This window comes from Glycine soja, chromosome 6 (genome assembly GCF_004193775.1).
Source record: "Glycine soja cultivar W05 chromosome 6, ASM419377v2, whole genome shotgun sequence".
NCBI classification, from domain to species: Eukaryota; Viridiplantae; Streptophyta; class Magnoliopsida; order Fabales; family Fabaceae; genus Glycine; species Glycine soja.
The window spans coordinates 11,467,111-11,490,166 of record NC_041007.1 but is presented as its reverse complement, the minus strand read 5'-3'; the positions used below and the strand labels follow the sequence as shown (position 1 = coordinate 11,490,166).

Below are 23,056 nucleotides of genomic sequence, written 5' to 3'. Positions count from 1 at the left end.
AAGCTAAAATATTTTACGCTTGTAATATTAAATGATTATTTAGAAACTTTTTCTAAAAAAAAACTAAATTAAATCAAGTGATTTTTCAAAGAGTAAATTAGGCGTTTGTTGTAGATAAATAAATATGGGAAAGGCTTTCGCTATTTGTCTACTTCGTAGAGCGCGTACCTTTTTCTGACGAGTGACGAGGATAAGACGAGAGAGGGACAAGATAAATAGACGGAATTGTATATGTTGTGATTGTTGTCCCTATATATCCGTATCTTAAATAAAAAGAAATTAGACGGATTTGTACCAAAATATATTATCATAGAGACATTTATTTTTGTTGAATTTGAGGGTCATGCATGTTGCACACACGTAAATTACCGACAATGGACAAGTTATCTTATGGGAGTAGATACAAATTTCAAATTTGACGAGGAACGTGTATATGTGTGGATCTGGAAACCCCAAATGCACGCGTGTTGTGCATTTGGTTGCGGTGAGAATTGTCGTTTATTCTCATTTCTCAAACCCAATCTGTGTCTCTCTTGATTTGTCCACCTACCCGTTGCTGAATAACGCCCACACACAATATACTTAAATTACTCACACAAATGTATTCATCCCATCTCATTCTCATCCATCAATGCAAAGATAAACCCCCACAACATAATTTAATTAAAGGAATGCCGAAATAAAAGTAAAGCTATTTTTATTGGAGTTCCTTTTTTTCTTTTTTTAATAATATTACAATAAAATTTGAATTTAAAATGAGTCTATCCAACTCTCAGTTATTAGATTTACCTTAATGGATACTAGAACTAATCTTGTTTAACTTGAGTAGAGTTATTTATTAATGACAAAAATCTTCCTCTAAATACTTATAACGTGTTTGATTGGACATTCAGTCAATTGACATGTCTTAAGTCAGGAAGTAAAAATTCTAATTTCTGTGTTATTTTGTAAATTTGCATGTGAATTTATTATAAAACATGAATCACCGACTTAGAACCAAACTCGTTATTGATACGTTTGAATAGTATAATTCAAATTTAAAATTATTAATTAAATTAAAATAATCTTATAAGTTGATCTACTTTATTTTATTGAAAGGAGGGAAAGGAAAAACCGAGAGAAGAAAAGTGGTAGTAAGCGTGAGAGGCACGCGCGGGAAGAAGAAAGCACATTTGACACTATGGAGTAGCGTGTTGAGCATTAGTGTAGTGTGGTTACCTTGGCGGACCACAACACACATCACTGTGTCTTTCTTCTTACATACCTCGCTCATCACTCATTGCTCATCTCGCAGATTCAAATTCGCCTCAGTCTCTAACTCTCGCTCTCAGTTTCAGCACAGTTTTTTCGAAAATCATTTTCTCTTTCTCTTCATTTCTCTCTGTCTGATATGAACAACAAAACTCGTTCTCAGATCTCAAACGGTGGTAGTTAGAAGAGCAAGGTGAGAGGTGAGAGTTTCGAACACCTTTCTCTTGCTCCATCATCTTCTTGTTCTATTGCCATTGGTTTTAAACTCGCTCCCCCGCTTTGGTCATTTTTGAAGAATCCAAGATTTGCTCGCTTATCCGCTATTCTGCAATTTACGCTTTCTGCGATTTATCTTATCTTTTTGTTTTTTGTTTTTTTGATAGAGATGGTAGGTGTCGTGCTAGATCTGACTTCAATGCACGCATATCTAGCTGTTTCGTTTTCTCTCTTGATCCGAATATCGCCTTTTGATTGTAACCGCGCGTCGTTTTATTGTGTTTCGGAACCTTTTTTTTTTTGTTTTCCTTTGTTTGTTTCCTTGTGCTGTTTATTATTCTTTTTTTTTTTTGGTTCGTTTTTCTGAAATGAGAATTTTCTGTTTTGTTTTTGTTTTTTTGTTCATGGTAATGATGTGAAACAGAAGAGTTTGCTGATAATCAGACTGTCATATTTGAAAAGAAAACGTTTCGTAAGTTTTTTAAGCACTCTTTATTTACATTGTGTCTTTATCGACCTTTGTTCTATATTATATTTAGTTTAATTGTAGCATAATTTCCGTGTTACTGTTAAGGATGGTTTAAAATTTTATAATTTAAGATAGTGAAGTGTTATTTAGTTGCATGAATATGGTGGCTGTTTATTATTGTTCTCAGAGTATTGAATAAATTCAGAGTGAAATTGAGCATGTATTTTCTCTACTTGCTGTTTTTCTTTCAGGTTCACGTTCCTTTGTTTTTCATCTAAATTTTCGGAAATGGAGGAGGCGATAGATGCTACTGCAACTTTGGATTATGCTTCAATTCAGATTTTTCCTAACCTAAAAAGGTTAGCTTTAATGCTTCGTGTTGTTAGAATTGGGCCTCACATGCTTTTTTCATTTTGTAATAATCTCATGGGAACTTATTTTATTATTATATTTTGAAGTTGTTTAAGGATTTCTTATCCTCCTTTTAGATGTTCATTTCCTCCCTTCTCTTCTTTGTGATAGTTTTTCTCTTATATCCAGAGAAAAAAAAACCCTTATCATTTTATCATTTTAAAGTAAAAACCGTTCTCGGTATTTGACTTTTATTGCAAAATGTGACATTGCTGAACTAAAAACTTGGAAAAACTTCATATTTTTGAGGAAATAGTATTAGTATATGTACATTTCTATTTTTTAATAGTAGAAAGCAGAAATGAAGGAACAAAGGGCATGATTTTCCTCTAATTGTAAAAGATGATGTTTATGATGTCCTTTAAAGAATTTCAAAATGGAATATATTCTGTGGGAGAATTCCAAATGAAAACCTAATCATAAAATGAAATGAAATATCCCAGCTATACTATATGGTAGTAGTGAATGCTGGACTTAAAGGGACAACATGTGAGAAAGATGGGAGCAGCAAAAATGAGAATGTTAACATGGATGTGTGGTCCTGCTAGAAAGGACGTTACACAAGAGAAGATTGGTGTAGTACCCATTGCGGAAAAGATGACAAAAAATCGATTAAGGTGGTTTGGGCATGTACAAAGAAGGCCTCAAGAGGCGCCAATTAGAAGAGTAGATTGCATGTTTTTTAGCCCGGGAAAAGAAGAAGAGGGAGACTGAAAAGGACGTTGGAGGAAATCATCAAGGGAGATCTTAGACTTAATAATATTTTTGAAACTTTGATTTTTAATCGTGCCGAAAGGCATCGTGTGATCCATGCAGCCGACCTCACCTAGTGGGATAAGGCTTTGTTGTAGTTGTTGTTGTTCAGTTCCACCTCTAGATCCAACCCCATCATTTAAAAGGATTCTATCAATTTTCACTGAGGTTAAAAGAGACCTGTAAAATAAAACGTGAATAATTTTCACTTTTAAATCAATAATAGATTATATCATTAGCTTCCTTCAGTACTATCAATTGTGCATTAAATAGTTTATGCTTAATCTGTTCCCTATGTGAATGTTATAAATTTTGTTTTTTTACTGGATATTTACATATTTCTCTCTGTGGTGGTGGGATAGGTATGAGGCATTTGTCTGTAAGGGGAAACAATCCGACAAAGTAGCAGCTGGACATTTGGAACATTTGTTGCCTCATTTACCTGCAATAAATGATTTACATGCTGAAGGATTTGATACAAACTTTGATCTTAAATTACCAGAAAATCTGCATGGTGCTGAATGGTTTTCCAAAGCAACTGTTCAAAGGTTTCTATCAAAGAATGGTTTATTTATTTCTCCTTTGCATTTACTTATAGGAAAAGCTTACTAGCTCTAATATTATTTTTCTTCTTAGGTTCCTTCATTTTGCTAGTTCACCAGATTTGATACATGCCATCAGTAGTATCCTAGATGAGATGTCTCAGTTGGAGGATTCAAAGGAATTTCATGTTTCTTTGTATGGGAAGGTGATTCTCTGTCTTTTATTAAATCAATACTGGAATTTGATGTGTTAAGTTTCTGATTAGTGTTTGTCTTCTGAAATTAGGGCAATCAGGATCATCTTGAAAGTGGGGAAAAAGGTAATTTTCACTAAATTCTATGTAGTTTGATTCTTGATTCTTGATTCTTGTTTGTTACCACCAACCAATGGGACTAGGTGTCAGGTTTCTGATATCTTTTGTATGATAATATTTTATTTGCCATAAATAGCTTCATCATTGTTCTCTGTAGTTTCTGTTGATTTTAATTGTATTTCCCACTTGACAGATGGTACCTATAGCTCTCATGGTGAAGCACCAACCTCCAAAGTAATGCCTTTTCTCCAATGCTTTAGAGTGGGTTCATTTTGCAAATTCATTCACACTATTAGTCTATTATAAAAAAAAGCAACTTATTTAATTGTCAGGTTTTTACTTGATTTTACATTGTGTTTCCTCTAACAATTTATTGCATATGAACAGCCTGAAGTTAACATTGTGTCATCCGATGCTTCAAAGTATGTTCTTGTGACTGTTACATTACATTTAGCAGATATAGATTGGCTGCACCCACTATTAAGCTTTCTGAAAATATGCTGCCAGGAATGAATTGTTACGAGCAATGGACCTAAGACTAACAGCTTTGAGCGACAAGTTAGCTGAAACTTTTAGCAAGGCCACTGGTGCTACATGCTCCCCGGAAGATCTGACTTGTTTAGCTAAATTTTCTCAACATTTTGGTGCCACTAATATAGAGTAAATTTCAGACTGATTTAATATAATATGTTCATTGGCCCTAAGAATGTAGACTTGCAAGTTCTGGATTGGACTTGTGTATTTTTTATTTAAGACATTGCTAAGCATGTGTTCTATGCATTGTGTCTATGTTCTCAGGCATTCTTTATGCAAGTTTATAGAACTTACTCAAAAGAGCCAGGATGTTGCCCCCCTGAGCAAAGAAACAACCTTGCACTCATGTGATGTGACCAAAGATGATGCAAACGAGGCTGTTAAAAACCTGCAGGTTTCCAAACCATTACCTTCAGATACACCAGTTAAGTATGGTGTTTCACCAGCAAAAGCGGCCCAAGTTGAGAGACACAGTTCAACAGAAAGTGAGGAATCTTCTAACTCTAGTGATGAGGACCAAAGATCTGCCGAGAGAAGTCGTTCTCTAGTAAGATCTGCAACACCCAGAAGGTCAGCATCCCCAATGCGAAGGGTCCAAATAGGAAGAGCTGGACCCCGCAGAGCTGCTGCATTAACTATCAAGAGCCTCAATTATTTTCCTGGCAGAGAGAGGATAACTGTACAAGATGCTGCTGAAAATGACTTTGAAGGGGAAGTATCTGAACTACCCAATAAAAAGTCAGAAATTGATGTAAAGAGGATAACTGTACAAGATGCCATCAGTCTTTTTGAAAGCAAACAGCGGGATCAAACTACAGATATTCAGAAGAGGAAGTCATTAGCAGATGTTTCTGTTAGTACAAATAAATCTGTATTGAGAAGATGGAGTGCCGGTATGGGGGAAACCTCTGTTCAAGACCAGCCAGAATATGTTCCTGAAGATCCTGTTCCAGTGACTTCTAATGATGTGGTACATGCTGAGGCTCCTAGAAATTCAGAAGTAGGAGTGGTGTCTGATTTTATTTCGGAATGTCACAATAATAATGAGATCACTGATCATGATGTAAAACCAGAAAGACAGGAAAATATAGGTTATGTTGCTGTAGATAATCCAGATGAAACCAACCCAACAGTAAAACAGGAAACTAACAAAAAGTTAGCAGCATCAGCAGAGTGGAATCAACGAAAGCAAGAAGAGTTCAACCAAATTCTTAAAAAAATGGTCGAAAGCAAGCCTGTTTTATTTGGGAAGTCCCAGCCCAGCAGAAACCAGAATATTTCATTTGAGCAGAGAGGAGGGTCTTATGATAATTATAAGGAAAAACGTGATGCAAAACTTCAAGGAGCAAAGGCTGGAAAACAAGTAGAAAAAGAAGCACAATTTCGACAAATGCAGCGACTACTTGATAAGAGGAAGGTTGAAATGTCCAAAAGTGTGAGTGCAAGTAAAAAAAGTTCTCCAAGGTTGCCCCAAAGTTCTCTTAGAAATTCAACTCCACCTGCAAATTCCCCAAAGGAAACCTCTAAACCTTCAACTATGAAAAAAACATCATCTAGAACATCTCCCATGCCTGCTACACGTAAGTCTTGGTCAGCAACACCTTCACCAAGGGCAGCTGGGACATCCCCCGCCAAAGCTCGTGGTGGAATTTCATCTGCTAACAGCACCCCAACACATCGTAAGCCAGTGTCAACATCTGTTCCCCAACCAAGCACCCAAAGGGAAAAATCTCTGCCCCGGAACAGAAATGAGAAAGAACCTCAGACCAATAATGCCAGGAGCCTCAAAAGCATGAATGAGAAGCGGAAGCCAGCTGTCCCAAACAAGAGCAAGGCAGTCAAAGCAAAAGTGACGAAAGCTTCTGAAGAAGCCTCTGTTCCTTCAAAGACTAGCATTGGTAACAAGGGAACCAAGAAAAGCAGTGTGGTGCCATTGGAATCAAAACCATTTCTACGCAAGGGTTCTCGAATGGGGCATGGAACTGCTGATCTTAACAAGAAAAAAGGTCCTCCTAAGATGGACAAATCTCTGAGAGTGAGTGCAGATCTTATTGAAGATCAAGAAAGTGAGTTGGTTGTCAATGCTTCTGACTTGGTCAGTCAGCATTCAGATGGGGACACAATGACACCTATTCATCAGAATGCTGCTACAGAACCAGACCCACAGATACATAACCAATTGCAATGCGGTGAGACAGAAAACTTGGACCAAAATCCTACAGATGGTGAGGTCTTAACATACACAGGAGAGTCTTCCATAAATATAAGGAATGAAGAAGAATCAACCATATCACCTTCTGCCTGGTTGGAGACAGAAGAGGATCTGGAAATGCCCAAGCCATGTGAGGATGACACCTTCCAATCTGCATCTCTAGCCAATGCTGCCCCAGTGGGATCAGCTAGTCCTCGTGTTCGTCATTCTCTGTCACAGATGCTGCAAGAAGAAAGTAGTGAACCTGACACATGTGAGTGGGGAAATGCTGAGAATCCTCCTGCCATGATATACCAAAAAAATGCACCCAAAGGTTTGAAAAGACTCCTGAAATTTGCTCGAAAGAGCAAGGGCGATACAGGTTCCACTGGCTGGTCTAGCCCATCTGTTTTTTCTGAAGGAGAGGATGATGCTGAGGAATTTAAAAATTCTAATAAAAGGAATGCTGATAATCTACTGAGAAAGGCCGCACAAAATGTGAAAAGCTACGGACAACCGAAAAATTCAGTACATGAAGGATATGAAAGAAATTTAGGTACTAGTACATTTCCCCCTTTTGCTTTGTTCTGATTCGAACCTGATGCCATTGCCATAAAGTTTGGTATCCATCAATGTTGTTCACCTTTCTCTTTTATTTCTTCTCCTAACATATTCTAGAAAAGCTCAAAGATTAGATGCTTCCCTTGTGCTCATCCCTATCTGTCTTGAGGTGAAACTCTTGCCTGCATACCTGCTTGCAACGTAGTTAATTAGTGATACCCTACTTAGTTAATGCTTAATATTATCTGGAAGTCTCTGGTTCAGTTATATGGGGCACATCTTGGCTAAACTTATGAAAATGAACTATAGCACCCTTGGGAACAAGGAACTTAGCAGGGACTGTAAGTCAACTCGAAAAGATAATGCTATCATAATTTTATGCTTGTTTCTTCATGCTGTTGTTTATGTTACTCTCAACTGATTGAGACTTGAGAGTCAGTAAGCTGTATTTTTACTAATTCCTCATGTCAATAATATTCTCATCTTCTATAGATTTGTGCCATGCTGCAGGTAGAGATGATGGCAAGAACAAGATGCGAGATGGACGAGATTTAGGTGCTGGTTCAACCACAAGAGGTCAGTCTTTCACTCCATGACCCCAAGACTTGTAAATATGATTTTAGTGCTCCTATATGCCATGGAATCCCACATTTTCTTTTTCACCAATGGTGATCCTTATTAATTCCTTCCTGTTTTGTTTTGCATGTTCATGTTACAGCGTCAAGGTCATTCTTTTCTCTTTCAGCTTTTAGGGGAAGCAAGCCCTCCGAGTCAAAGTTTCATTAGTGCCATGGGAAACTACCATTAATTTTGCCATCATCCTGGCACATGGATTTTGTCAGGTTTAATATGGAGTTCTTCCTATTTCTTCTGCTAGTTGCATCAACTACAGCTAAATCAGAAATAATTTCAGTGCGTTGATGTTATAAATTATATGGCAATGTGGGGTTTGGTGGGAATGCTGTAAATTCATTAAATTGTGACGCGGTATTTCAAAAATTATAATTTATATCATCTGGCTTTCCCTAGGAAATTTTCCTATAGCTGGATTCTTTGTTGTAATGTTGTCCCAAACGTTCATGAATATGGTGCTGTTACTTCGAAATTTTGATCATTGTAGATAACTGAATTATAGTTATCCTTCTCACTCTGAATTCGTAGCTTTTATCCGTGACCCTTGGTGGCTACGAAGAGAAGGAAAAAAAAAATGGAAAAGTGTGACGAATGCTTCAATATAGTATTAAAACAGTTCTGCATCATATTTTTTATATAATAAAAAATAACATGCTTTCATTGCATTGATTTCCAACATCTAATCATCGCAAAGCAGATTCCAAAAGTAAAATTCGTCAAAAACACTTTATAATACTGAAACTGAAAACCATCGGTCAAATTGGGTTGAATTATTTTTAACATAAAAATCCAAACATGATAACATTTGGATGGGTTTTAAATTATCTTTTAAAAAAGTGATTATTATATTAAAACATTGTTATAAGACTAAATATTTAGGGAGAATATTAAATTCAATTTGACAAAATAAATAAATAAAAACAATAAAAGCTAATTGATGATGATAAACTGAGTCGGGTGTAATAAAATCAATCTAATTATTCAATCAGTTGTCAGGTCAAACTAGAGTTAATAATTATGAAAAAGACTTAAATACATTTTTAATATTTTTTCATTTTCCTGTTTTTTTTTTCATTTTAATCGTTATAAGTTGTGTTTTTCTTATTTTTTTCTTAACTCTATTTTTTATCAATGCCTCTCTTCTACCGAAACGTAAGCCCAATCATTATGTCTATTTATACGGGGATTTGTTAACGCATGATTTTTTTTTTTTTTACGGGTGATAGTAGTAATAAATTTGATTTTCTTATAATATACTTACTCTACTTTAATAAAATATTTCCTTTAATATAAGTCGCACAAATCTCTGAAATTTGTAAATATATACACTTGTTTTTTAAAATGAGTATTTTAACAATTATATACAATACATTTAGTGAAAAGAGTTCATCTATACATTGATGATAAAATTTACTTTAATTAATTGTTAAAATTGATGTAATATATACTTTTAAAAATGATAAAATATAAATCATTTGAATATCTTATTGTTTAGTTTTTACAAATTTGACATAAATAGTCAAGAATTCAATAGTTTGATTAAAAAAAAATCATATTCCATGAAGTCATTAATGTTATAATACTAGTGTAAATGTACACACAAAATAGTCTTAAAATTCATAATGTGAATCTCTGTATAGTTCAACTTATGTAGAAATAAGTTTATTTTTATCAACTTTGTATGAACTGAAAAAAAAAAACTCCTGCTTCCAGTTTAATGAAAACCAACATGAGATTTCACTCGGCTCTTTCTTACATTCCTCGATGCATTACACAACAGACGTATCGAATAAAATTTGAGACTTTTTAAAATTTCAAATAATTTGACTAATGGCTTTAAGGAGATGGGCAAGCCAAAGGATCCTCAGATCTGAACTCATCACTTTGTCACAGATTTGGATGATCACTCTGCTCTTCAACATCTATCCTAATTCACATACTTAAGACATTCCAACTGACAAGGCTCATCTCCTCTATGCCATCATCAAAGGCATGTCCATTGATCTTGGAGGCATCATTTCTCAGGGCCTCCACAACAATGTCACCTCCACCACTAAGACTCACTGGTTACCCAGCTTCGATCACAGTCTTGTGTGCCCACAATGAAGTGGATGTGAATGCTGCTTTTGCCCGCCCATGCATCAGATTCAAACCAACAATGTCCAAGAGATGATGATGACTCAGTGACTCCAACACCTCCTTCACCACCTCGCACCATGCCATTGCGTGAGTAGATGAGAGGCCAGATGTGATCTCTATGAGATTAACGCACATTGGCCAACAATAGAGCCATTGACTATCCTTTCCCATCTCAGGAGGACTATGTAGCTCATGTAGGATGGCTCATATGCCTGGGGACTAACCACTTCGAGGACAAGGGGGTGGAGCACGAGCTCCTTGAAGATGCAGCCTCGCTTAAGCGAGTCATCCTGGGGCTTAATTGAGGCATTGAGATGGTACCAGTGCTGCAGTGCAACCTCGCTTAAGTGAGAGAAGTTCTAGAGGCCAATATCATATTTGAAGGCCTTGCTTAAGTGAGCCTATTTGGGCGCTTATTCAAGACAGTCTCACCTGGCAATTTTTAAAGGCTCGTGATAGATGCTATTTAAGGCAAAAGTCATTTGAGTTTACCTAATCACATCAGAGAATATTCAAGGGAAATATGTCTTGACTATCAAACAACTTGGGTGAGCTTTGAGTAATCTTTCTTGAGGTCATTGACTATAGTATATCTTTCATATCAAATGACCTGTCATTTAAGCTGTGGTTGACATTATACCTCACATTTTATAGCTCACTTTGTTGGAAAAGCATTTTATTGGAGAGCCTTCATTGAAAATTTCTCAACTTCTCTCCTAAGGTATTGAAGATAAGGGAAGACCAAGTCTGCATGAAGTCCATAGTAACGTGAGAAGATATCATCTATTCGACTTATACTTTCCACAGCAGTACCATCATCCAAGGAAAGTTGGATGGAAGAAAGCTTCACAAGTTCATAAGCAATAACAATATCATCAGTATCATATAGCTTTTCCAGAATCTGCAACACAAAAGAACAGAATACTTTAGACCTATTACTTGGAAAGACTTATAAATTTGATAACAAGACAATATTGAAATGCATTCATGCACAAGTAAAACATCAATTATGGGAATAACAGTTTAATTTTCCAAACTTTAATTAGTGATTCCAAATGCATAGTAAATTGCTTTCTGGAAGTTATTTTTTAACTTATGGAGGAGCGCACAATCCATTTTGGAAAAAGGAAATGACATTCCAGTGCCTTTGGAAGGGTGAGAAGTCACTAATATGCATTATTTACAAGTCTTGTGAAGAGTTGAGGCACTCAAGTCAGAGAAGTGAGTGTGAGAGATCACTTGAAGTAGTGAGTGTCTCTTGTGAGTGAGTGTTTTTACCATTCCTTGTAACTCTTAAATAGGATGCTTGGATTTGTAGGGAGATACACTACCTGGTGAGTTTTTTTCATGTTTCACAAAACTTGAAATCTTGATTGAGATAGTTAAGAATTTGAAGTGTTTCAGTAGACATAAGCAAGAGGTGCCAAACCAACACAAATTTTGTCTTCCACTATTTTATCTATGGTGTTGGGTGTGTGAATTTGGTCCATGAATCTAAGAAATAGCAAGGGTTCTTGATCTCTCAATTAAAAAATTCAGGATTTGAATTGATGTGCTTCCATCAAATCCTCCTAAATTGCATTGATTAATTCAAAAGATTTCACTTCAATTGGAAGTTGGTTATTCACCATGTTTGATGTTTGAGGTCACTAAGCATCCATGGTTGAATGGTTAAAGCGCCCAACAACACATAATCAACACAAACAAGTTTCAGCAAGCATATATCTATATCCATGGCTCTACAAGAAGACTTCATTCACCACAATAAATCTGCAATTGCAATCATTCTCAACAAATCTCACCACCCAAGCCACAATATTACCATAATAAAATCCTCAGAAAAAATGTTAACTAATATGCACATTGCAGGACATCTCATTTCTACCACTCATCGCATCTAAGCAAATTTAGAACCAGAACTACAAAATACGTCTACCATAAATAGCTGTCATCATTTAGCAATTCACAAACATCTTCACCATTATGTAATGACAACTCTGGCCACCTAAATTCTTTGCAGTATATACATCAAGTTAATAATGGAAACAAATAATTCCTTTATGTGCAAAATGTTGAGGGGAGTGTTCAAAGTCTATTAACTTTTATTTTCTTTACTCTCATTGTTTCCTCATTTATGTACATATTTCACCATAAAGATTCAATGTATCTTTATTCATTGTAAATTATAAATAGATTATTAGAGCACAGTGAAATTCACTGACGCATTCAATCATATTAGAGTTTCTCTATGATCTGCTTTCTTCCTTTTCACATATCTGTATTTCTAGACGCACAAGGTCACCGTATAGCATTTAACAACGCATCATTATTAGATTTCAGAGAGTTTGAGAGAGAGAAAATTGAGAATCTGTTGTTATTCAACCTAACTGAAAACAGTTACAAAGAGAGTTTATATAGTTGCAGCGAGTAACTGCCAACAAACCTAACTGTCAACTAACCAGAGTTAGTTGACACAGCTAACAGACTAAAAACTCCTAACTACATTAAGTAAAAATATTTGAGGTACAGTATACTCTTATAATCATGATTTAACAGTGCTACACCACATATTGTAGTAGGACAATTTTCTTAGTTCCATTAAAAAATACTTATATTTCAGCCACTGGAAAAACGATATTGATAACTGATAGGTCCTAGCTATACAGAAACGGATACTAGCAAACCATAAAGAAGTCAGAAACAAATCTATCCTTCCCAACCCTTGTGTTTTAGTTTTTGCCGAGTGGCAGAAACAAGCCAACCTGTAAGACAGTACTACAGTAGGCTTATTAATAAATGTTTTACCTGGATAGATGCTTTACAATGATCCAAAGATAATTGTAATTCTCCCACTAAACAAAAAGCCTGGGCAATGCTGTCTTCTGCCTGCATGCATCATATGTTCATGGAATGAAAGTTAAACAATCGTATTAAAAACACAAGACGCTGTTTCTCTACCAATATATGCCATTCAATAGTTTGTTACAGACAGTTATTTTTCACCAATCCTATAATTGAGTGCATGTTTGGATTAGCTTATTTTGTGTTCAAAAAAGATTAATCAAGTTTTTGAGGCGGGAAGAGAAAGGGGGGGGGGGGGTCCAGGCATGTGAATTGTAGTATTACTGTCATAATCATTTGTACCTAGTTTGAAATACATATTATATATTAAACAAAAATGATGCTTTCACACCCCTAATGGGGTGTATACATCCTTGGGGGAAGAGAAAGCTAGAGAGAAAGTAATAATTGTAAGGGGAAATGAAAAAAAAGAGATAGAGCTACAAGATGGGAGTAAAAAATGGCATTTGAAAAATCAAGGTTGTATATTAAAATGGAGTATATCAATTTGGTTTTAAAACTTTTAAAGGCCTATCTATCTCATGATTATGTTAATTTCACATCGATAAATTCAATGCTTATGAAGTTATTGAATACTGGGTATTCCAAGACTACCCAACACACACCCCTATTAGCAGAAACATAGAAAACTAGAATTAAAATGGAGGAGTTTTTAAGTGTAGAAGGCTGAAACTCACCTCTGCAGTGAGCTTGTTGTATGCATGCAAATTTAATCTTAGCAATTTTAGAGATCTCAACGCATCAGAGATGGTAATACTTGAAATTTGTTGTGACAATATTGCATCCTGCAACCTATAATGTCCATATTTCAGAATGAAAAGTGCTCAAAATTAAGCTGTCATCAACTATTTACAATGAGCTCATGCAGAATTAAAAATCAGAGGATTTATCAAGCTAGCCTCAAATTGTGAAATATTCAAGATTAGCTGTGATTATATTCAGAGTAAAAGGAAAGGTGTACTTAAGGACAAGGTTACTAGGAGCCAAATTGAACAGTGCATACCTTGTTATGCATGCTAAAGCTTTACCGACTGCAGCATGCGAAGACTCCAAATCACAGTAAGAACCACATTTCAAACAGTATCCAGGTTGAATATGAATAGATTTACCATTTTGTTTGAAGACATGATGACATACTTCATAAATGTCATCATTCTTGTCAACCTGAAAGAGTGAAGGATTATTAAAGGGAAAAAATATTTCATTCCTGAAAGAGTGAAAACATGCATCATAAATGTCATCTATCCAAGTTTTCCAACCCTTGAGCAACTTCCGTGACAGGTCAGCAGGAAAATGCTAAGTCGTTCAATGATAGTGATTTGTTTTAAAATGTTAATTGACAGAATTGCCAATCCATATTATTTTCTGGTAAACATCTCCATGAATATGGATGAATCAGAAGACTCGATTATACCAAACTTCAACTGTATTTAATTCATGGTTTGGTAGACATTTTCAGAACACCGCCTAAAATGAATAGAAGGTGGAGGTAGGCTGCTTGATATTCAGATAGGAAAAAGAGTTGTTATACATGAATTATTCGCTTATGCTGTAGCACATGATTTGTTTCCTTATTTGCACAGATTTCTTCCCTTATTTCCTTATTCCCTCTATTATGTACAGATTTGTAGCCTAAAACTAAGTTAGCATTTATTGTTAGGTCTCTATATATGTTGTATTTAGCTTCAGTAAAGATCATCAGAAATAATATTCATTTTTCTATATAATGTTATGTGTCTCAATCACAAGAATGGTTTCCGTATAGTTATTTGTTAAGGAGATTTCAAGAAAATCAATACACCACTTAAGGAAAACCACACAATTTAAACTTTACCTACATTTATAATGCAAAGAACAATGGTAATTCAGTATCTACAAATGTCCTCTAAATGGCTTACATGGTCAGGAATAGGGAAGTGCTTGATTTTCTGCATCTCACAATCAAGTACTCTGCTTTCTAACACTGCACCAGAACAATTTGGATTGACACAATGGAAGGCATTGAGGACAAGGTCAGATCGATTAACTTCTGAACAACCAGTACACAGACAATGAAACGCATACTCGTTTTTGAGAAAATTAAGCCGATCTTTACAATCCCACAACCCAACCTGCAAAACAGAACTGTGTATTGAATAATTGAACAATGACATTTATACAGCAGACTTGACATTTGAAAGCCTGAGTAAATCACTTTTTCTTTCCTGGTTATGCTTTCTTTTTGGATGTAGAGGAGAAGGAGGACTTGAACCCACATGTCATACTAATACAATTCCAGACCCCGTAAACAAAAAGGTTGACTAGCAAAGCAATGTTAAATACAGCTTTTAATTACCAAAAGGAAGTTACCTGTGGACCATAAGACAATTCTAGCTGACTCCCAGCTGCTACAACATTTGTGGTTCGTAAATAAAGAGCGCGTGAAAGAAAATATGCATGAACATTTGGCTGGCAAGAATGGTTGAATAAACTGCCAGCTTTATAAATAGCTTTACCCACTCTGACCTAAGAGAAATAACAGAATATGACTTAGAATCACCAAGGATACAATACTCACTAAGAAAAGATTACCATCACCAACAATGTCTAAATTATAATTGTAGGACCTGCAATAATGTTCACAAGTAACTACAGCACAAGCAAAAAAACATATCAGAAGAAATATGATGCAATGAAAGTATGACTTTTAAAGTAGATAATAGTTATTGAGAAAAAAGGTTGTGCACTGACAGTGTAAAAAGTTTTACACAGTCATCCAATCACAACCCACCATGTATGGTAAGTTTGTTGACTTTTAAAATAATTATCTTAAAGTAATTCAAACGGTAATTAGTGATTGGATGACAATGTAAAACTGTTTTACACCATCAGTGCATAAACATTAAACTCACAGTTATAATAAATGTCAACAAACTCACTATATATAGCAATTTGTAATTGAAAGACAATGTAAAAAACCCTTAGGCTATCAATGCATTCTAATTAAATTCTCAAATATACGTGAGCAAAATATCTACCTGTTCCACATTACTAGTTGAATGAGCACCAGATTGAAATGGAAAATCTCCAAAATGACCTGATCCATGGGCGTCTATTGATTTTAAACGAACAACAGTCATACAATTCACTTTAATTTGAGAAATAATTATGACAACCTGCATCGACAAAAGATGATGAAACCTGATTATTTCAATTAAACAAATACAAGAAAGTAACAACATAAATTACATTTTTCAACAAATACTTGCTCCATCATGTCAAAAAGTGGGTTATGAGCCTAACTCAATCCTACAAGACAGGCTTGTAAGGTTAGGCTTGCTCCCCACTTATATAGTTTATCTCGGCACTATCTTTAGTCGATGTGAGATATCAACATATCCCCTTTTGCTCATGGCTACCCACCATGTGGGACTTTCAACACACCCTCTCTATCTAGGGTGACCACAATTTAGAGGACTTTTCCAACACATCATATTGTAAAAATGTTCTACTACACATGGTGTATGATGATTCTCTAAATTTTTTTATGAATAGAAGTACGAATAGACACATCCACATGCACACACACAAAGGAGTGCCAAAACAACCTGAGATATGGAGACTTCATCTATGGAAAACATAGTTCCACAAGAATGTTGAAGACAATATAATAATACAATGGCATATATATGTGAATCCAATTTGCTTTCAGATGGCAATTGTTTGTAACAATGAGAAAGCTCCTGCACGAGAAGAACAAAAGCCATAAGCAAGCAGCTATTCAGAATCAAATGACAACAGCACAATCAATTGAACTGAAAAACTGCATGCATTTAAAATATACCAGTCTTTCCACAAAGTTTATAATATCTTCAGGTGAGCTATTTAGCAAAAACCTAGCAAGTATTCGACCAGCCAAAACTATCTCAGACGGCAGTACCACAGGCCAATGTACACCTTGACATTCATGTTTATGTTCAGTTATATCCCCAATTTCCTGTTCAGAATCATTGCATTGAATAACTTCAGCAGCATATTCTCCAAGATCACTGGGCAAGTTTTTAAAAAAGCCATTATAGTCTGGGTAAATCTTGAACATTTGCCCAGTTGCCCGTGTCTGGCATTGGTGGGAGCAATACAATGGTATTGAACATGATATACAAGGAACTCTATCAGCAGGTAGGTCATTCAAGCAATAATGGCAATGCGTTTCCCGACATTGCTTTAATATTATCTGCACGATAAAAAAAACTATCAAGTTAACTTCCTAGAATAAGTTTGTTTTCCTAAAGTAATACAAATATACAGAACAGGAAAACCATTAATTCGTTGACATCAAGAAAACTGAGGACTCATGTTTATAAGTTAAAGCTAGTGGCAACAAAAATCTTGTCTTCCGTTAACCAACGATCCCAAAAGCAAGTTGTTAGGTGAAGACACATGAATGATTTCATATTAGAATTACATTTCTAACACACCCCTTCACGCAAGAGCCCTTTGGACTTGAAACGTAAATATAACAGTGTTTACTGTGTAACGTTGTGTGGTATCAGAACTTAGGTTATTCTTGACATAAGGCATAACAAAAGTCGTTCTCCACCAGAGACTTACTGTCCTCGGTGGACCTCTCAGCTTGTCGTCTTACCACCGGCAACCTCTACGCCATGTCTAGAACAAAGCTTAAGTTCTTTGATCAAGACACATGGATGATTTTATATAAAGCAAATTACAGCAACACGCCCTGAGGTTTCATGTAACTACACAAGCACTCCCTGCTTTTAACCATTACATTCACCTCCTTTGTAGGGAGTGTTAGTGCAAGATTTGAGGGAGTGTTGGTGTAATATTTTTATACATAAGGGGATGTTAGTGTAATGTTTTCAAAGGTTAATGTAGGAAAATAAAAAAAAGGGTGGGGTTATGTGCAATTTGATAAAAGCTTAGGGGATGTTGCTGTAATTTTCTCTTTTATACATATTTTAACAATGTCCTTATTTTCTCAAAAAATAGTGAATGTAAGTAAATTCTATATAATAAGATGACAAGCATTAATTTGTTTTAATAAAACTTGGGTGTAAATCAATTTTAAAATCTGAGCTGTAAATTGCAGTCAGGAGTCCCCAGTTCTCTGAAAAGGAAATTTAAAAAGACGAAGAAGTTGAAGCCTATTTCATCTGCAATTTACCCCCTCGTGCTTCCAATTGAAGCAACCAACTCCCAAAACTAGTATGATTGTGTAAATCAAACCTTGCTACCGTTCTATTTAAATAGCTAAAGAGAATTGTGAATGTGAGTATGTGACATGCACCTGATATTTACAATAAACCTAAATAAAGAAGAAAGAATAGTTTCCAAAGAATCTCTTTAGTTGATATCTTACACTCACAATGTCTCTCAATCACAGGCACACTCTCTCTCAATCACAGGCACACGCATTTAAGCTCCCTCCATCTTAGCAACTAGAAACAAAAAACAATTGACTTTTATATTTCCAGTAAAATTTCTTCCTTTACATCAGTTCTATTTGAACATCATCTCACCTAAACGAATCTCAGAAGAGAGAAAAACACAAACAGAATTGAGGTGAAAGATTGTGATATTCAACCCAAACGAGAATCAGTTACACCTCAGCTTATATAGGCAGTTACAGTTGTAACTGTCAACTGACTCTAGTCAGTTAGTTAACTAACTATGAAAGTACAGAAAACCATAGTTAAGCCTATAAACAGTAGCTTAAGAAAATAACAGACTAAATCGAGTAGATACACTCCTATATCACCTCATAAAAAAAGAGTTTTTTCCCTGACAATTCTCTTTGCTTACGGTAGGTCAAATGCACTATCATGTATATAAAGCATTCAGAATTTTATAACTATTTAAACAGAATGTTCGGTTTACAAAACAGCAATGATATAGGTTTAGGATGTTAATGGATTCAACTGAAAGCAAATAAGGAAAATAGCACATGAACCTAAGTTGATGGGGGTCATGTATATTTTAGCCAGAAAAAAAATAATTAAAAAACTAAGTGTGCACCATCCAAGCAGAATGAAGCCATTGACATCACTAAAATTGGACATTAGACAAATAAATACATTTATAATTCATGATATTACAGAGAATGTAGTTGTTTCTTACCATAGCATAAGGTTCTTCAACATGAACCAAAGAACCTGGTGAAATGACACATGATGACACCATGCCTCTTCCCTTATCAGGTGTGGAGACACACTGTAGCTTTATGTGAGGCATCTCACCTGCCACAAATTCACTTTACCATCATATTATCTCAGGAAGAGTGAAAAAAAAAAGGTTCTTTCAATATATACTATGATAGCTGGTGATAGGACCCATGAACATGATAAAAAAAATAAAAGGATAGAAGGCAAAGTAGATAGAGTTGGTTAAAAGTAGTTAGTTACAGAATTATTCATGTAGCTTGCTTAAATAGCTAGAGTAGAAGATCACTCAGTTTGTTTTGTTATCATTTGAGGACTAAGAATTAGCTCTATTCTATCTTCTAAGAAAGGGGAAAACCTTGGAAGGAGAATTCTCTGCTTAGGTTCTTTGTTTAATTCAATAAGCACTACTAAAGCATTATTTTTTCTTCCCTTTCCCTGTTTTTCGAAACTTTCTCTGCATATCTAGGTTCCTAACAATAACACTATGACACATAATTACATACGAATTACACCAAATGTTAATAGAACATTGACCAGCAGGCAGGGCAAAAATAAAATCAACCTACAATCATTTCCAAACAGGATTCACAGAGTAGAAATCTTTAATTGAAGTCTTCTAGTTACTTCAACAGAAAGTTACTTGATATGTGGCTAAATTGAAGCATGATTTTTTGAATGTTAGTGATGCTTCTTTTTTTTGTGACAATCTGACTTGGACAAAGAGATTATGTAATTTTTTTTTAATGTTAATAGAAGAAAGAACATATTTTGTAATTATGCTTCTTTTAACAATATTGCCTTTTTCCAAATTTTACTCTTTTGTAAGTTTCTTTTCAACCTTACAAGTTAGAGCTTTCTAGAAGCTTCCAACAGAAGTTATTCACACATTAGGTATACAAGTAAGGCCCGAGCTTATACTCTTAACAATTCAGAATGCAAGATGTCACTTTACACATATTTTAATGCTATAAACATAATGAAACTACACTCAACAATTCCTTGACTTCACCAACTGGATAGTTACTAGAGTCTGCAGTACAAGTTCTTAACAAAGAAAACTTCTTACCCACAGTATTGCAGTTGTTCTCCTTATGTTGTATTTGTACTACTGCAGTTGTGCTTCTGCATTGGTCTAAAAGAATTTTAAGTTCACCTTCTATTTGTCTCCTCCCACCCATTGAAGGTTCCACACTCTTGGCCACATTTAGATCGCAGATTGCATTTTTATAATTTCCCAACGAAGCATTTGCCTTACCTCTCCTGTACCATGCCTGAGGCCAAAATAGTAAATTATTAAAAGAAGAACTGAAACTAGAATTTAAGTTTGCATCTATATTCTTTGCCACAACAACTTATATCAACACATTCCTAAAAATTCCATTTGCGCCACAATAAAAATTGATCATTAGGAAGAAGAAACAAAGCACGTCAAAATATACATTACTTTGAATTATCATGTTAGTAACTGAAATCCCAAGACAACCCCAATAAAATTGCAAATATTGCAATAAGGCAAAATGCAAAGAAAACTAATCACCTTTTTTGTTGCTAAATTCATTTTTTGTATTATGTATACTTCCATCACGAAGTATTGAGAAAAAAATATGATATTGATATTTCTTTAACCACTCATGAATGACTGGATCTACAAACATTTTTTGCACATATCAAAACAAACCTGGTACAAATGCAAGGATTCAACCGGTTCTATAATGGTGTATAACTACATAAAACAAGTAGGCTCGGAGGAAAAACAGTTAACTACTGGAGCGGATTTTCACCTTTGCATAGCTAGGACAAACTTGAAGAGCTCGAGTGCAATCCCGTAAGCATTCAACTAAAAGACTCATTTTCTGCAGGAAACATGCATGCATGAATACTCTATTGCAATATCAAGCCTTTTATTTTTTTTAAATAAAAATGCGAGTGTAGTTAGGAACTTGGGGCTAACTTTAAAATGAAACTTACATGCAATACAGTAGCACGATTGATATACAATGTTGCAACAAGATTACTCTCCATATCACCAGTGTCTAATGGAGCCTCACGCAATGCCTATCCATCATATTACAAGAAGAGCAAGTAAGGAACGGTTATAAAGACAGTGAGATAATATGTTCAAGCTTTCTTGATAAAGGAAGAAAGCTATAAATGAGTTATATTGTATCTATCCATTCTTCATTTTGATAGAGCACGTTTAACAAAGTTTCTTCACTAAAACACGAAATAAAATTAGAATAAAAATTAGTGCCCAATTTAAAGGTTTTATATTAGGTTAAAATAGTAAAACGGCTATCATTCCCAGTCTCCATTTACATTATGATTGATAGAAGAATGCTAGAAGCCTAGAAGTCTCCGTTGTAAAATAGAAAGCTTATCATTCCCAGTCTCCAGTTCCTGTCACTCTATACTACCAAGCGTAGCATGCACTATTAGGTTTGGACGTAGAAAAGAATCCTTCAAGTTCAGTTTTAACTTTTAAGAACGCCATTAGAGTTAGATTTAAGTAATTTCATCGAGACCAAAACGGTGCAACATGCAAATGCAAAGCCATTATCAGCACCCTCTCAATTCGACGATGAATGCACAGCCCATTTCAATCACCTACAAGAGAGAGAACAATTGAAGGAAAGTTAAAGTTAAAAAGAAGAAAAAAACCTGAGTGTAGCAGTCCAAGGCCTTAGCATAATCTGCGTTGGAGAAGCACTGATTGCCAAGCTGCTTGGATTTCAACGCAGCGTCCTTATTCTTACCGGACAGAGCGTACTTTGGATCAGCCAGTTCAGTGATCATCTGACAACACAGCCACCAAGAACGTGTCGGAAAAAGAAATTAGGGATTGGTTGAGGATAGAGCTTACCTGGTGAAATGGGTGGAAGTGAAGAAAGAAGCGGTGAAGAGAAGAGCATGTGCTGCCAAGGTCATCCACATCGCTATCCGCTATCGCTCGCTTCAGGTTTTCTGGAATTGCAGCTTTCAGAATCTCCATCTTCTTCTACAGCACTGTCTGATGAGACTAGTTTTTTTTTTTTTTTATTTCTTTTCTCACTCTTCTACTACTGCTAGTCTTTTTTACACTTATCATCTAATTGTCTTTTTGATAATAAATTATCTTTTTCAATAACTAAGTCTTAAAATTTAGAAATTAATTTATTATTAGATGGTCTAATTTATTGTTTTTTTATAAGCCTAAATTTATGTTTTTTATTTTTTAAATTTTCAAATTGATATGGCATCATATTTCCATGTACCACAATAAATATTTACCCTGTTTTTTAATTATTTATCTTAAATATAACAATAGTCATTTCTATGAAAATGAAGGTGAAATATTTATTTTCATGCAAGTAACGAAGATATGAAAATATATTTTTGGATATATTTTATTGTTAATAAAGTCACATTTTTATATTTAACTTGTTTTTCAGATGCTAAAGTTAAATTCTCATATTGTAAAAATTCCAATGTACCTTCGTTACATTGAAGAACAAATCCCACTGTCTTGTATTATTCATGAAAATATTAAAAGGAATCTTAAAAAAAATTGCTAACTAAATATTTTCTTTAAATACACAAAATTTTCATACTCGTCTGAAGTTACTAAAATCTTGCTTAGTAAACATTCTCCTTAAAGATAAAGGCTAATTAAGTAGCTTCAACTAGTGGACAATCCTCCGATTAATTTTAGTGACTGCAACATGATATACTATATATTGTTTTCCATCTATATTAGTACTAGAATATATCTTTGTTCTAATTCTTTTATAAGTTACTGTATTTTAAAAGTTTGTAACTGGGTCTCTAAACATTTAAATCATTTTTAAAATTACAAAATATATTATTTTAAAATCATTTTTATGTTACATAATTAAACATAAAAATTATATTATATAACCGATTAAAAATATAAACAATTATTAAAATGATATTTTTTACATACTTATTCCACACATTAAGTACTTATTTTCAAATTATTTTGAAAATATTTTTTCTATTTTTTCTGAAAAAAAATTATTTCC

At 34.7% G+C, this 23,056-nt stretch overlaps 2 protein-coding genes across 6 annotated transcripts; one reads left to right on the top strand and one right to left on the bottom strand.

Moving 5' to 3' along the window:
* The first annotated feature begins 1,115 nt into the window (after positions 1-1,115).
* On the top strand, positions 1,116-8,479 carry LOC114415657 (COP1-interacting protein 7-like). Of its 5 annotated transcripts, XM_028380453.1 has the most exons (12): positions 1,116-1,451; positions 1,892-1,939; positions 2,188-2,295; positions 3,463-3,648; positions 3,737-3,848; positions 3,929-3,962; positions 4,150-4,217; positions 4,344-4,378; positions 4,464-4,616; positions 4,755-7,237; positions 7,735-7,818; positions 7,961-8,479. In XM_028380453.1, exons 3-12 carry the CDS (start codon positions 2,225-2,227, stop codon positions 8,026-8,028), a joined length of 3,294 nt encoding a protein of 1,097 aa, XP_028236254.1. In that variant the 5' UTR covers positions 1,116-1,451; positions 1,892-1,939; positions 2,188-2,224; the 3' UTR covers positions 8,029-8,479. The 5 variants fall into 5 exon arrangements, with proteins under 5 accessions (XP_028236254.1, XP_028236255.1, XP_028236253.1 ...); XM_028380454.1 differs by lacking the exon at positions 1,892-1,939 and having other exon boundaries at positions 1,116-1,444; XM_028380452.1 differs by lacking the exon at positions 1,892-1,939.
* A 988-nt stretch (positions 8,480-9,467) lies between these two features.
* Positions 9,468-22,082, bottom strand: LOC114415656 (SET and MYND domain-containing protein 4-like). Its single transcript, XM_028380451.1, has 15 exons — positions 21,898-22,082; positions 21,696-21,830; positions 21,006-21,092; positions 20,819-20,890; positions 20,104-20,308; positions 18,994-19,112; positions 16,700-17,089; positions 16,464-16,598; positions 15,894-16,031; positions 15,226-15,381; positions 14,775-14,987; positions 13,880-14,040; positions 13,554-13,668; positions 12,820-12,900; positions 9,468-10,915 (listed from the first exon to the last, which is right to left on the bottom strand). The coding sequence occupies exons 1-15, from the start codon at positions 22,024-22,026 to the stop codon at positions 10,691-10,693; spliced, it is 2,361 nt and encodes a 786-aa protein (XP_028236252.1). The 5' UTR covers positions 22,027-22,082; the 3' UTR covers positions 9,468-10,690.
* Between the last annotated feature and the right edge of the window lie 974 nt (positions 22,083-23,056).

Coding starts and splice junctions, on each gene's coding strand:
- LOC114415657 (XM_028380454.1), top strand. CDS start 2,225: ATGGAGGAGGCGATAGATGCTACTGCAACTTTGGATTATGCTTCAATT. Junction 4,218..4,343: donor CTTTTCTCCAATGCTTTAGA/GTGGGTTCATTT, acceptor GCATATGAACAG/CCTGAAGTTAACATTGTGTC. Junction 4,379..4,463: donor GTGTCATCCGATGCTTCAAA/GTATGTTCTTGT, acceptor ATATGCTGCCAG/GAATGAATTGTTACGAGCAA.
- LOC114415656 (XM_028380451.1), bottom strand. CDS start 22,026: ATGGAGATTCTGAAAGCTGCAATTCCAGAAAACCTGAAGCGAGCGATA. Junction 17,090..18,993: donor TTGAAGAACCTTATGCTATG/GTAAGAAACAAC, acceptor TTTATCGTGCAG/ATAATATTAAAGCAATGTCG. Junction 16,599..16,699: donor TAAACTTTGTGGAAAGACTG/GTATATTTTAAA, acceptor CTTCTCGTGCAG/GAGCTTTCTCATTGTTACAA.